We start from the raw sequence: 13335 nt of genomic DNA, 5'->3' as shown, positions 1-13335 counted from the left end.
TTGTTTTATAGAAGTTAATTCTAGAAAATGAGCATTGTGAATACTTGATTTCCCATATGACCCTTTTTTTTTGAATTAAAGCATCTTTCATAGAAAGGCATCTGGTCTTCACTACAGAAAGTTATTCAATTGAGAATGCATTCTCCAAGTGCTTTGTTGGTGGTGGTGGTAGTGGTAGTAGGATTTCTGCAGTTCTCAGTTCTCATCTTCTTTCAAGTTTCAGTCCCTTTTTTATTTTATTTATTTTATTTATTTTATTTATTTTATTTTATTTTATTTTTTCTTTTTCTTTTTTTTTTCCTTCACTCTATTAGTAAAAAAAATAACCTAATAGTGAGTTCTGGGTGTTTTGAATAAATAGAATTAAACCAGCACACCTCAAGTGGATTGAATCTGCAGAGGAGTTTTATGCTGATGTTTTTCCTTTTTCTTTCTTTATTTCATTTATACAAGTAGTGTAAAATCGTTCATGACAATAAGAAATTCAACTGTTGTTGAATCCACAACTATATGTGAGTGTACACATTCTAATCAAGAATAGAACCAGTGGCTAAGAGTTCAAAAGCCTATTTTGGATAGGAGAGAAAAAAAAAAAAAAAAAAAAAAAAGATAACTGAGATAAAAGAGTGGTTGAAATGCCTCGAGTAAGAGTTACTTATTTTTACTAATTTTTTGAGGGATCTGCTTAAATGATGCTGTTATTGCATTGCTGCATTGCCACACACTTGTATCTAGAGTGAGACTTCTTATGATGGTTTTTGGACACTCCAGTTCATAAGAGGGTTGTAGTATACTCATAAATATGATCATCTTTAATATTATCAGAAAATCTCTACTAGTATAGCTTGTTTTGTAGTCATATGCAGCATATTTCTCAGTGTTGGATGAAAGACAATGTTCAGTTGCTTAGATGAAAATAAGGAGTAATTTTTGTGTTTCCCTGTGTTTACCCTCTCTCCACAGCTGTGTTATTCACAATTTTGTGAGATCTTGACTATAATATAATTTGATAAAAAGAACTCTGAGGTGAATAGTGATTAGCTGAGATGCAATTCAGTGGACATGATTTTGTTTTTCTGAATTACATTACAATGATGGCATTTCAGTCCATCCATGTACTCGTCAGTGAAATGACTTAGAAACCAAAGGTATCCTTTTAAAAATATACTGCTTCTTTTTGCCAGTACAGTGCTTCATTTCTTTTTATCTAGTTGCGAAGCAAAGCAGGCTTATTAGTTTTAGTTTTGTAGATTAGTTTTGTAGATTAGTTAGTTTTGTAGATTAAAATGTATAGGCAATTAGTTTTGTAGATTAAAATGTATAGGCAAAGGTAACATTTTTCTTCTACCTCAATCTACCCTATTGCTATAGCAATATACCCCTGCAGCTCTCTTCATCTTCTCACCTCTGAAGCATTTGAGAAGAGGGGGAGTAAATTATTTGCTTTCTTTGCCTTGTCTCCCTTGTAAGCCCAGAATCTGCCAGAGTCAGCTCTGTTTTGTCACCTCTATAACTTGACGGGAAAATGACAAACTATTTTTCTATTTTCTCTTATCACAAAACAACTGATTGAGTGATTGTGGCAGGCAACAGTCTTCCCCCACCTCACTAACATTTATCAATTCTGCATTAGAAGAAGAAAAACAACAACAACAACAACAAAACCTTCTGAAGAAGTTAATAACAATTCAGTTGGCTGATCGCTTGATGGGAAAGTCACTCATTTGATTGTGGGAAATTTCTGCCTACCCTACCAAACTTGACAGAAGTGTTGATTTTTGTGTGTTTGAACGCTGTACTTCAAAGTTAATTTGCCTTTCTCAGTGTCCTAACAGATCTGTTTTATTTTCTGTAAATAAATGCTCATTTTTTCAATGAGAGGAAGTCGTCTACTCCATCCCCAGTGAATGGCTGCTCTTTTCATAACTGCCTGTATTAAAATAGGTACCAGAAATCATCAGTTTTAAACTATCACAGTGCATTCTTTGTCCATGAAATGTATTGCTTGATCTCAACAGACACATACGTCCTAAACTAAGAGATGCTATACAGTAAGAGAAAATATTTTCCTTCTGTTCTGCATAAGCATATCATAATTTAATTCAGTTCAAATATGTTGTTTATCTTTCCTTTCTGCTTTTGACTATCTGCTTTCTATGAAATGAAAACAATTCCAGTTGTTAAATAAAAGTGCCCACTGTCATCTTAGCATCCTCAATCATCTTTCAGCATCTGGTTTATGAAAGAATAATCTCTGTGTTAAATTCTATGTGCTCCTGCAGTTGCTGCTGCTGCTATTTTATGTAGAGGTCTGCTGCAGCAGTGAGCAGCTGAGTGCTCCCCAGTCACATTGATATTCCAGACCAGCCAACTTTGCAGCCAACAGGTGAATTCCACTAAGGTATGGCCAGAGGGAAAACAAGAGATGAAGGCTATGTGGGGACTCCAAAAAGAGAGAATTAATCTAATTTTTCCTTAAAGTCTACAGAACTGCACGAACCCACATTCTAACTCAGCTCACAGAGTGACTGCAGTAATTTGTGTAAATGAATAGCTGTAAAATAGTGATCATAGCATCTTTCTACAGTCATCCTTCAAAAGACTTATTTGCCTCACAACTTCATTTGTTGCATTCTCCAGTACGTTTAAACAAAGATTTGTTAAGTCTGTGAGATGCAACAAAGTCTTTTCTGGCCCATTACATAATGCAAGGCTCCCATGTAGAATTCAGGGCTTTCTTACAGTGCTGTTCAGCTTGAAAAAACAATTCTGTTTTCTCCTTCAAACAGAAATACAGATTGAACTAAATATATAAAGTGTATCAGTTAATCAGAGTTTTATATTAAAACAGAATGACCACAAACTTTTTTTTTTTAAAATAACATAATAACGATTTAAAAAAAAAAAAACACAAAAAACCCAAACAAACAAAAAAAAAAAAAACACAAAAGGGATGTTATTTGTAGCATATGACTTCGTGACCTCCCATTCAGTCAATATGGAGAGCCAGGAGACTTTTCCTCAAGTGATGTTATGTCTGTCATAAAACGAAAACAAGCCTCTCAGACTCATCATTTTCTTTTTCCTCTCCACTCTTGCTCTTGTCATGTTGCATTACACATAGATAACACAATTCTTGAAGACTTGCCCTCTGGTTAAAAAAGGAAACAACAACAATAACAACAAGCTTTCTCACACAGCATGTCAACGTGAGCGGGATTTAATCACAGATAATTGGAGCGTTTAATGACAGTACTTAATAAAATAATAATACAAATCCTGGTCAACAACATGGGAATCAATATAAGCAAAATATACACCCTAAAGAATTCATTTGTTTAATGATTATTCATTCTTCATATCTAAATCCATTTGTCACTGCAGTAAAGAGCAATTTTATACCCTTCCTTTTTAGATCTGTTGAATGCTTGAAGAAATTAAAATTCTGAAATTTTATAATGGCTTTCTCTGTCACCTGTTCAGTAATTTAAGGACTAGAATAAATGACAGTATTGACGTTGACAAAAATATAAATATAGAATCAGTTAAAGTGGTAAAAATCTTTTAAAATAATGGAAAGTACTTGTGAAAGTGGTAGAAAAAGGAGGCACAAACAGAGCTGAGCATGTCTCCAAACTGCTTACATTCTTGCTCTTATAATACATTAGTTCGTCATATATACTAGATGATTTTTTCATGGATTCCTCAATATACCTCATCAAATACAGAAGAATACATACAATTCCCTGACATTTGTGTAGAGATGCATGAGGTCAGGGTATAGAAGAACACAGGTTCTGTGCTGCTAAGCAGGCCCTTTTTCTTGCTAAATTAAATAAATAAGTAAATTACTGCTTTGATGAATATTTTGCCTAGAAATACTGGAAGTATATGTGAGTGGGACAACTGTTTATGTACAATAAAACAATTCTTATGTTCCTTAATGTAAATTAGGAATAAGTTCCTTAAATCACAGAGTTGCTGTTGTTTATACTGAGTGCAAACAAGTAGTCTCAGGCACAGTATTTCCAGAAACTTGCTGCAGCAGATTTCATGCTATGACAGCAGATAAATGAATGAAAGTAAAAGATTTAGTTCGGGTTAATTGGTATTTCTACTTTTAATAGTTTGCCTTTGTAATTATTTTCAGGGGCAACTCACAGAGTTATAGGACAGAAAGGCAATTCATCAGGTCTTCCAGCCTGACGTCTTTCCTCTCAAAATCAGCTATACTTACTTTTTTCTGTTTGTTTGTTTTTGGGGTTTGTTTTTTGTTGTTGTTGTTACTGTTATTCTTGATTGTTCTTAAGGCCCTAAAAGTGCACAGTCTCTTCAGGTAAAATATGATGCATCGCTTCCTTTACACTTGAGAAATTCTCTTTAATATGTATCTTTAATCTTAGTTGACACAGTGTATACCAATTATTTTCTTCCTTTTCCATTACAAACAGAGGAAATGCATTAAATCCTCTCTGCAGAAATTGTTTGTGTATTTATCTGTTAGACTACCAACTAATTTCATTGATGCCAAAGTAGGAAATAATTTCTTTATATTGCTTTAGGAAACTCCATCTAAAATGTTGAATGTGTGGCTAGAGGCAGAAAAGACTCATAAAATGAGGTTATAAGTATTCAGATGCATATTTGAAGATATGTACCTTTATCATTATTCCATACACTATTTCTTTTAGAATTTAACTGAAATTGAATTATTGTACCCTGAAACATCCTTAAAATTATATATATATATATATTTATATTTATATATGTGTGTGTGTGTGTGTGTGTGTATGTTAAGGAAAAGTAAGTGAAACTTCTAGATTTTGTGTTCTGAAATAGCTAAGGGACTGTCTGCTGATGATTAGAAAACACCCTGTAACTATATATTCCTCAAATACAGAAGGAGCAGCTTTCTCACAATGACTTCATGTTATAGTTTACACATCAGTATGCTGCATGAGTTCAGTCCAGGACTGTGCCTATGGGAATACTTTAGCTGCCAAAAATATATTTTCTGCCTTTTTTACTTATGTGCCTCTCTTTGAACACACAGGTCTCAATGTTGTTAACTATAATTTCAATGTAAAATCATTACTTCTTATGTAAAATCATTACTTCATTACTATCATTACTATTCATTGTGGAATTTGGGCTTCAAGATTAGTGGCCATAGAGGCTAGGTAACATAATTCAGAGTGTTTAAGATAAGATTTCAAATACTTTGAGTTGTTTGTTGTTTCCTAGAGGAACTTACACTCTCAAGGACTTTCTTTTTTACTTTTTTTTTTTTTTTTTTTTTAATTAATTCAGGTGACTTTTGCAGGTGATCTGAATATTCTTTTCTATGTGTTCTGTTAAGTTCTTCATGAAAAATGTTTTATAAAGTATTAGTGTTGGGTTGTGGATGCATAAGGCAAGGTGATTTGCATATTATGGGTAATTTCAAATAATATTTTTATTTCACAGTATTTTTCTTCATTTCTGTTTAGGCTTCCTAATCCAGGTTCTTAGACTCTTTCTATCATTAAACGTTATAATGACTTTTTAGTAATTGCAGGCCGTGAATCCAGCATCATATTAAAAAAAAAAAACTTTAAAACCAAGATGATGTAGCTACTATTTAGTTTAATCATTCTTTTAAATCTTTTACAAGTTTCTTGAGGGTTCATTGTTTTCTATCCTTTCAGACTATAGCGAGTTGTTTGTTTGCAATTGTTACTATGCAGATATAAATTTGTACTCTGAAGCCAGGGGCATAGTAACTCTGACATTGTGAAAAGACATTTTTATTGTGTCATACTTTCTAATAAATCAGGGCATAAAGACAGCTGGACCCTGAGTCAAAGTCCAGTTAAACATTTCTGTAATTTTTCAAATATACAGCTATATACTGCAGGCAGCTAGAGGTTGGACTGACAATTGAAGTATCACTTCAACAGCTGCTTCATTTCACTATCTCTCGGCTCATAAACTTTATTTTTAATGATCCTGCCTGTAAGACCACTAAAAAATGACCTTCACAGAGAGCTACAAGGTCCTACAGTGGTGACCAAAATTAGCTCCCTTGGAGAATGCATAATATCACAGTGACCATAGCATAAAAATAAGAAATATAGTGACAAAGCCATCATGACAACTGCTGATTAGGAAATACTGCATTTTCACACTGAAATACTCTTGTAGCTGTGCAAATAATCAAAGAGACAACACTTTCAACTCTTATTATGTTGGACATTTGCTTTAATAGTGCTACACCAGCTTCTATCTACTGAGTGTATGGCCTATGATTTTAATCTTGTGTTTATGAACTGATCCTAAAGAGGGTGCTCACCCACCTATTTAGTTTTTTTCCAGGCTATAAACAATCTTTCCACTAACTGTCTCTAATTTTCAATCTTTTTCCCTATCTAAACACAATGTACCTTTTTTTTTTTCTTTTTTTTTTTTTTTTTTCCCCAAATGCTACTTGTCCTACTTATATGGATATGCTGCTAGGACAGAAGGTTCTCAAGAGGTGGTTAAGGATCAGAAGGAACTTCAAGTTCAAGCTTGAGTGGTTAATAATGTGCAGTGTGTACAAGTGGTGTGACCCAAGGAAATGTTCACATACCTTTGTTGGAAGCTGAGCTTTCTGGGTAAAACTTAAAACATCCCCAGATTGAGCTGTAATTTTAAGAGTCAATAAGTCTTAGGTAGTTTGAATCACCTGGAGCACAACTATTGCTACTTTTGAAGTAGGTTTAATAATTTACTTTTGTGATATTGTGGCAACTTGCTAGACCATATTTACCACCGTGTCCAAAAGCAATCAATATGACATGCTGAAAGAACTGAAGAAGGTAGTATAACTCCCATTTCTACTGCTGGAGATCTGTAAAATTCTTCACTGGAAACAGATCTTTACACAGCTTTGCTTGCTCAGAAGCTTAGAGAACAGTCAAACACAGTCAAACACGGGTTTTAATTCATTATTTGCATCCAAAATGCAGCTGAGGCCAACAAGACTACTATGTGCAATGCATGGTCCAAAACCAACAAGAAATTGTCTCCTGCCATCATTAAAATATGAGTTTAAAGTCTAGCAGGTGTGTGGAAAAACAAATTGGGGGTGGTGTACATACAGATGGAGGAAAAGGAATAAAAATAATGCAATATGGAACAGCTTGCTAAATGCTCCTACATTTTTCCTTATTTATTTATTTAATATAGTCATAAAAGTGTAACAGGATTTTTAATGAGGATTGATCACTACTGCTCTTACTGAAATTAAAAACCTCTTTGTTTTCTCTGCCATTAAGTTGTGTGATGTCCTTCTCACATTATATCCTGAGGCACGCGTCAGATTTGGGGGTTCTGCCTTCACAGAATCACAGAATTGTAGGGGTTGGAAGGGACCTCCAGAGATCATCTAGTCCAGCCTCCTGCCAAAGCAGGTTTCCTACACCATGTCACACAGGTCCAGGCGTGTCTTGAATATCTCCAGAGAAGGAGACTCCACAACCCCTCTGGGCAGCCTGTTCCAATGCTCCATCACCCTCACTGTAAAGTAGTTCTTGTGCACATTCGTGAGGAACCTCCTGTGCTCCAGTTTCTGGCTGTTTCCCCTTGTCCGGTCTCCACACACTGCTGAAAAGTGTCTGGCCTTGGCCTTGCTACTTTGCCCCCACACCTTAGATATTTATAGGTATTTAGATATTTATACACCTGGATAAGGTCCTCTCAGTCTTCTTTTTTCAAGACTAAGTAGACAGCCTTATGTCTTTTGTATTGTATGTCTTTTGTGCATGACCAAAGACACAGACATTAAATGTTGGAGATAGCTCTGGGGTTAGTGAACATCTAGGCAGTTACAGCAAAAAAGTTCCAGTTAGCTGTTATTGGTTTTTTTTTGTTTGTTTGTTGGTTTTTGTTGTTTGTTTTTTTTTAACTATAATCTTCCTTCAAGATTACTTTCAAAGCCTCCTAAAATGAATAGAAACTGCACAATAAGTCTCTGGCATAATTACTGTTTTTCTGATTTTGTTTGTTTGTTTGTTTGTTGTTTGTTTTGTTTTTTGTTTTTTGTTTTTTTTTCTCAGATGGTTGGTTTAAGACTGAGGGAGGTATTTCTGCTGAAAAATTTGTAAAATAAATAAATAAAGTGACAGGCTCATTTCTCCTCACTTATGGGTTTTTTTTTAAAATATTTGATTGTATGGTGATGCTTGTAGATTAAAGACAAAGTCCAGTCCATTACGTTCCCTAAAGAATATGGATTTTGAGATGTTGTTGGTGTCCTAAGAGTAGCAAACAGGTATAATATAACACATACAAATCTGTCAGTATGAAAATTGTGATTCTGTAATAAAGGAAAACGTGGTCATCATACTCTACTGCTAGTTTGTCTTCACTTTAACAGGATGAACTTTGTTATAATAGATTTATTAGTTAACATTATGTTGTCTTTTGAATTTATTATATATATTTCTCTCAGTAAAGTAGGTTCTGATATTTGTTTTGTTCCTCTGGTACAGATTAAAGAGCACCTCGCAAAGGGACAGAGGATGTTGGCTGGTGATGGCATGTCCCAAGTAACCAAGACACTACTGGATTTAACCCAGAGAAAAAATTTTTATGCAGGTGACCTTCTGATTTCTGTGGAAATTCTCAGAAATGTTACAGACACATTTAAAAGAGCAAGTTATATCCCAGCATCAGATGGAGTACAGGTAAGAGAAACATTGTAAGCAAGAAAGTGATTCAGTTGGTGGAGTTTAAGTCAATACAATGAATGTCAGGTATTTGCACCAAGGTGGAAATTATTATTTCTGAAAGGTAGATCTAAACAGTGAGTTTTATAGCAGTGTGGCTTCTTACAACATTAATATAATGAAAAAGAGATTAGTCAATGTAGCTGAAAGTTTTTTTTATCCTGTATTCCCCTGTCACATTGTTTGGAGTGCATCTCGTATATTCATAGTCAGTGCAGCAAAGCCATTAAAACACACATTTGTTTAATTCACAAAACACTGGCATTGCTCACTGAAAAAACTTCATACATTGCCATCTCCACTGCTACAACAAGTAGCATGTCTAGAACTTAAATAGAGATAAAAAGTGATCTTAAGAAGCAAAACATTCTTGTCAGCAGGCTCATAAGCATCATTAATGGTTTATTATCAAGTACAATGTGTATCTTAAACTCATTATTGCTTATCTGTTGTTTTACTTCTGTCTTTTTAATATGCATTTATTAATGGTAATTTTAATACTTTCATGTAAATAACAGTAAACACAAAATAGTGTATTAAATTTAATTCATCAACATTATGCATAGCTTAATTATTCCCACCCCACCCCCCCCACACCCACCCACCCAAATGACAAAAAAAACTCAGTGCTGGTGGGGGAGATAAGTACTCACAATAAGATGACCAACAGGGGCATATGGCTGGTATACCACCTAAGGATTTTTCAGAGATTGCAAGGATCTTAATCATACGATTCTGGTAAGGTCAGTGGAAGCTGCAGGTATCTTTTATGAAGGAACAGAAAAAATATAATTGACAGATTATAGCCAAATTTGTCGGTGTGTGGAAGAGATTGGAAAATTGGAAAAGAGAACCAATAATAGTCTAAATAAAAGTTTTGCACAAACACTTGGAAGAGAATGATTTTTAAAGGTGTGACTTATTGCTGTTATTTTTGTTTAATTACAGCGAAGTCAATAGGACAATCAGAAATCAAAAGTGATACTCTAAGGTCAAAGAACAGAATTTAATTTTATTATTATTATTATTACTTCTGTCAGAGCATAGAGGCAAAAAATAAGATGTATCTGATTTCAGGCAGTATTTGGCAGTGAAACCCCACTGTATCCATTCTTTGTGGTCATTAAGGATCTTTGTCCTGTTTTGAATAGAACATGTTAACTTTGGGCCAATCATTTTCTTAGCATAATTTGAAAAACATGTAGTAGTCTATTTTCTGGAAGAACAAGGTGAAAATGAAATACCATCACATTTAGAAGTTGAGCAAGCTTAATAGGGGTCTTATTTTATATAAAGTGGTAGTGCGGAACATAATTATACAGCCAGAAATGAACAATTAACTGTAAAATATGGATATTTTTGTCAGTCTAATGTTTTATATCATCTCTTTCTATGACAGAAAATAGGCTGCAGAAATACATCTGTAGTAGAGAAAGGAAATCTTTCTCAATGTTGACTTAAGGATACAATTATGTCATTGAATGTAATTTTACTTTGTCTTTTATTCCCTTTTCAGAACTTCTTTCAAATCATTAGTAACCTCTTAGATGAAGAAAATAAAGAGAAATGGGAAGATGCACAACAGGTAAGACATGCCTTCTGTAACTCATCAATTTAAAAAATGCCAGCAGACTATATAATATTTATTATATTTCTTAACCAGGAGCAACACTTTACTTTCTTAAGATAAAGAGTAATATATAATTTTTAAAACTTATGTTAAACATGCACATTGTTGTAAGCAGAAGGAAATCCTGAATAAGACCATATTTTGTAAATAACTGATGCTTTTCCAAAAGTCCCCATTGTCTACTACTAAATTATATTAAGAATGTAAGAAGCTTCTCTTGATAACGAGATTTTCAGTGCATTCCATGGAATTAATCGGAATGTTTTGTCTTTTCCTGATTTAATGAAATATATATGAAAGCCAAAAATGCTTGTAAAGGCTAGCTACAATCATGCCTGTATTATACAGAACACATCAAAAATCTTCTAAAGAATTCTTATGACACCACCAAAGTAGTGACAGAAATTTAAGAGCAGACCTTTCCTAAACTTGTAGTTAAGAGATCAGATGTGATCTCCCTAAGAGAGACCAATTTTGGACTATGATATATTTTCTGATAGTGTTTATAAAATAGTAAATTTTACCATTAAGCTAGCTCAATGTTATTTTTATAATTAAAAAAGAATTTAAAATTCACTTTGAAAGTCTTTTTTTTTTTTTTTACTGTGGTGTTTTTACGTGTTTATACTAAGTACACTGGAGAACTGTTTATATTTATGAACAGGGCAATAGAAATATACTTATTCTGACACTAGTAATGGTGAGAATGGGGATAAACAGAAACTTATATATGTATACAAACAGTGGAGGGATTCAGAGTAGATGGAGGTAGTCGTTTTTATAATGACTAAGAAAGAGAAGATCAAAATGTTTTGCTACTGATACAGACTTTGCTTTGGACAGAAAAGAAAGCAGATTTAGGTTAGATATAAGGAAAAAATCTTTTACAGTGGGAGTGGTGAGGCACTGGAACAGGTTTCCAAGTGATGTAGTAGGTTCCCCATCCCTGGAGACTTTCAAGGCGAGGCTGGATCAGACACTGAACTCCCTGTTCATTGGGAGTTGGACTAGATGGTCTTCAGAGGTCTCTTCCAACTCTAAGGAGTCCATTATTCTATAAGATGCTGCAGCTGATACATTGTAACTTAGTCAAGAATCAAATTGTTCTTTTGTTTTTCTTTTTGCTTTGTTTTGTTTTGTTTTGTTTGTTTGTTTGTTTTGTACATCTATGTAAGATCCAGATATGAAAATCTACAAGTTATCACATTTTGCTTAGCGATGGCAGATGAAAGCGGCAGAATCACATGCATGTAGGCAGTTTCGATAAACAGATAGCACCAACATTATACAGCTGATACTAAACTAATGTTTTAGCCTCAGTAATGAACAGAGTGACACTCCCTACGTTACTTGCCCTGTCTTCTTCTGCCTCCAGTCTTGGCCCATGCCATGTCTACTGTCTGTCCCACCAAGATCAATGGCCTCAAGTTGCACCAGGGAAAGTTTACCTTGGACATTAGGAAACACTTCTTTACAGAAAGGGTAGTTAAACACTGGAATAGGCTCCCCAGGGAGGTGGTTGAGTCACAATCCCTGAATGTGTTTAAAATCCATTTGGATGTGGTGCTTAGGGACATGATTTAGCAGTGGGTTGTTAGAGTTAGGGTAGTATGGTTAGGTTGTGGTTGGACCTGATGACCTTTAAAGTCTTTTCCAACCTGAGCTGTTCTATGATTCTAAAACTTACGGTAAAATAGAGCTGGATTTTAAAACAGAAGCAATATTGTTTAAATTTTTATGGTCTGTTTTGTCAAAATCATGATTTCGAATACACAAATTGTAGTGTACTGCCAGTGCAATCTATATCAAGCATCACTGACTCATTAAAAATTATTGCTTGTTTTGTTTTACTCTGATTTATTTTGGATTTGATTTGTTTTTCTTTTTTTGTTATGCAACATTGCAAGCAAAGTGGCAGTCTAATTTTATTTTATTTTATTTTATTTTATTTTATTTTATTTTATTTTATTTTATTTTATTTTTCATTATTTCATTGAACTCCACAGTTTCTGTTAGCCTGGATCTTTTTGAGTGTTTTCTGGATTCTTTTCCTAGACAAAAATTCTTACTAATCTTATTCACTGCCACTCAATTGCTGACTTGCTACAAAGTATACAGCTGCAATGCCTCAGCGCATCATTTTTTCTAGATTACATGCCAGCAGTTGATACCATTAATTACAGGTTAAATAGCATGCAGATAAGTAGTACTACTCACTTTAATAATTGGCTTTTGTTAAGTGCTGCACATAGGGAACCACTTCAAGTACACAATAATAATAATAATCATATTTCAATACTCATGAGATATTCTGCATATTCTATGTGACCATCTGTTAGCATTCTAACAGGCAGTACTTCAGATATCTAGAAACAAAGAGTACCTTTATTACACTGACTGTTCAACAGTTTATGGTAAATTGTAACTGTTAAATGTCTTGTGAGAGAACTAGGACTAATAGGTCTTTTCAGTAAAATTCAGTCTTTGTACATAACCTGGAAATGTGTGTGCTATGAATGAGATAGACGCAAAAAGAATGATGAATTAGGCTAACTCACTGCCTCATAATTTGGAATTTCACTGACTCATCAATTTGAAAATGGGAGAAGACTCCTTCACCTGAAGCAATGCTAGGACCATAAATGCCACAATACATTTTTCTCAAAAATGATACTGCTGCCCTACCTTTTGTAAAAAATCCATGTAGGAAAGCAAAGCACATTGAATAAATCAGTATCCTGAACCATGCAACTACAGATCTAGAAAGATAAACAAGATAAAGATGGAATACACCATACTCGAATTTATAGTCATTGTTGGCATTTTCTGTAATCTGCCCTACCAGTAGTAGAAAGAGTGAGTTGAATGATAGAAAGAAAAAAAGCAATATGAACAGATCATCCATTCATTTTCTATTGCAAAAAACACCCCTATCTTACTAAAAATTATCTTGTT

The 13335-nt window shown here is 34.0% G+C and overlaps 1 protein-coding gene across 23 annotated transcripts in view; it reads left to right on the top strand.

Moving 5' to 3' along the window:
* Positions 1-13335, top strand: part of ADGRB3 (adhesion G protein-coupled receptor B3) — a 426584-nt gene that overhangs the window by 209723 nt on the left and 203526 nt on the right. For all 23 annotated transcript variants that reach the window (XR_014944219.1, XM_085542010.1, XM_085542007.1 and 20 more), the window contains 2 exons: positions 8514-8708; positions 10267-10335. Coding sequence is in view for 22 of the 23 variants with exons in the window: in XM_085541996.1 (XP_085398122.1) it covers positions 8514-8708; positions 10267-10335 (264 nt within the window). In the remaining variant the exon portion in view is untranslated. The remainder of the gene's footprint in view (positions 1-8513; positions 8709-10266; positions 10336-13335) is intronic.

Source organism: Coturnix japonica, chromosome 3 (genome assembly GCF_054131305.1).
Source record: "Coturnix japonica strain WE chromosome 3, WE-NBRP24, whole genome shotgun sequence".
NCBI lineage: Eukaryota > Metazoa > Chordata > Aves > Galliformes > Phasianidae > Coturnix > Coturnix japonica.
Note: the sequence above shows the minus strand (reverse complement) of the source record. Positions and strands in the feature narration are given on the sequence as shown.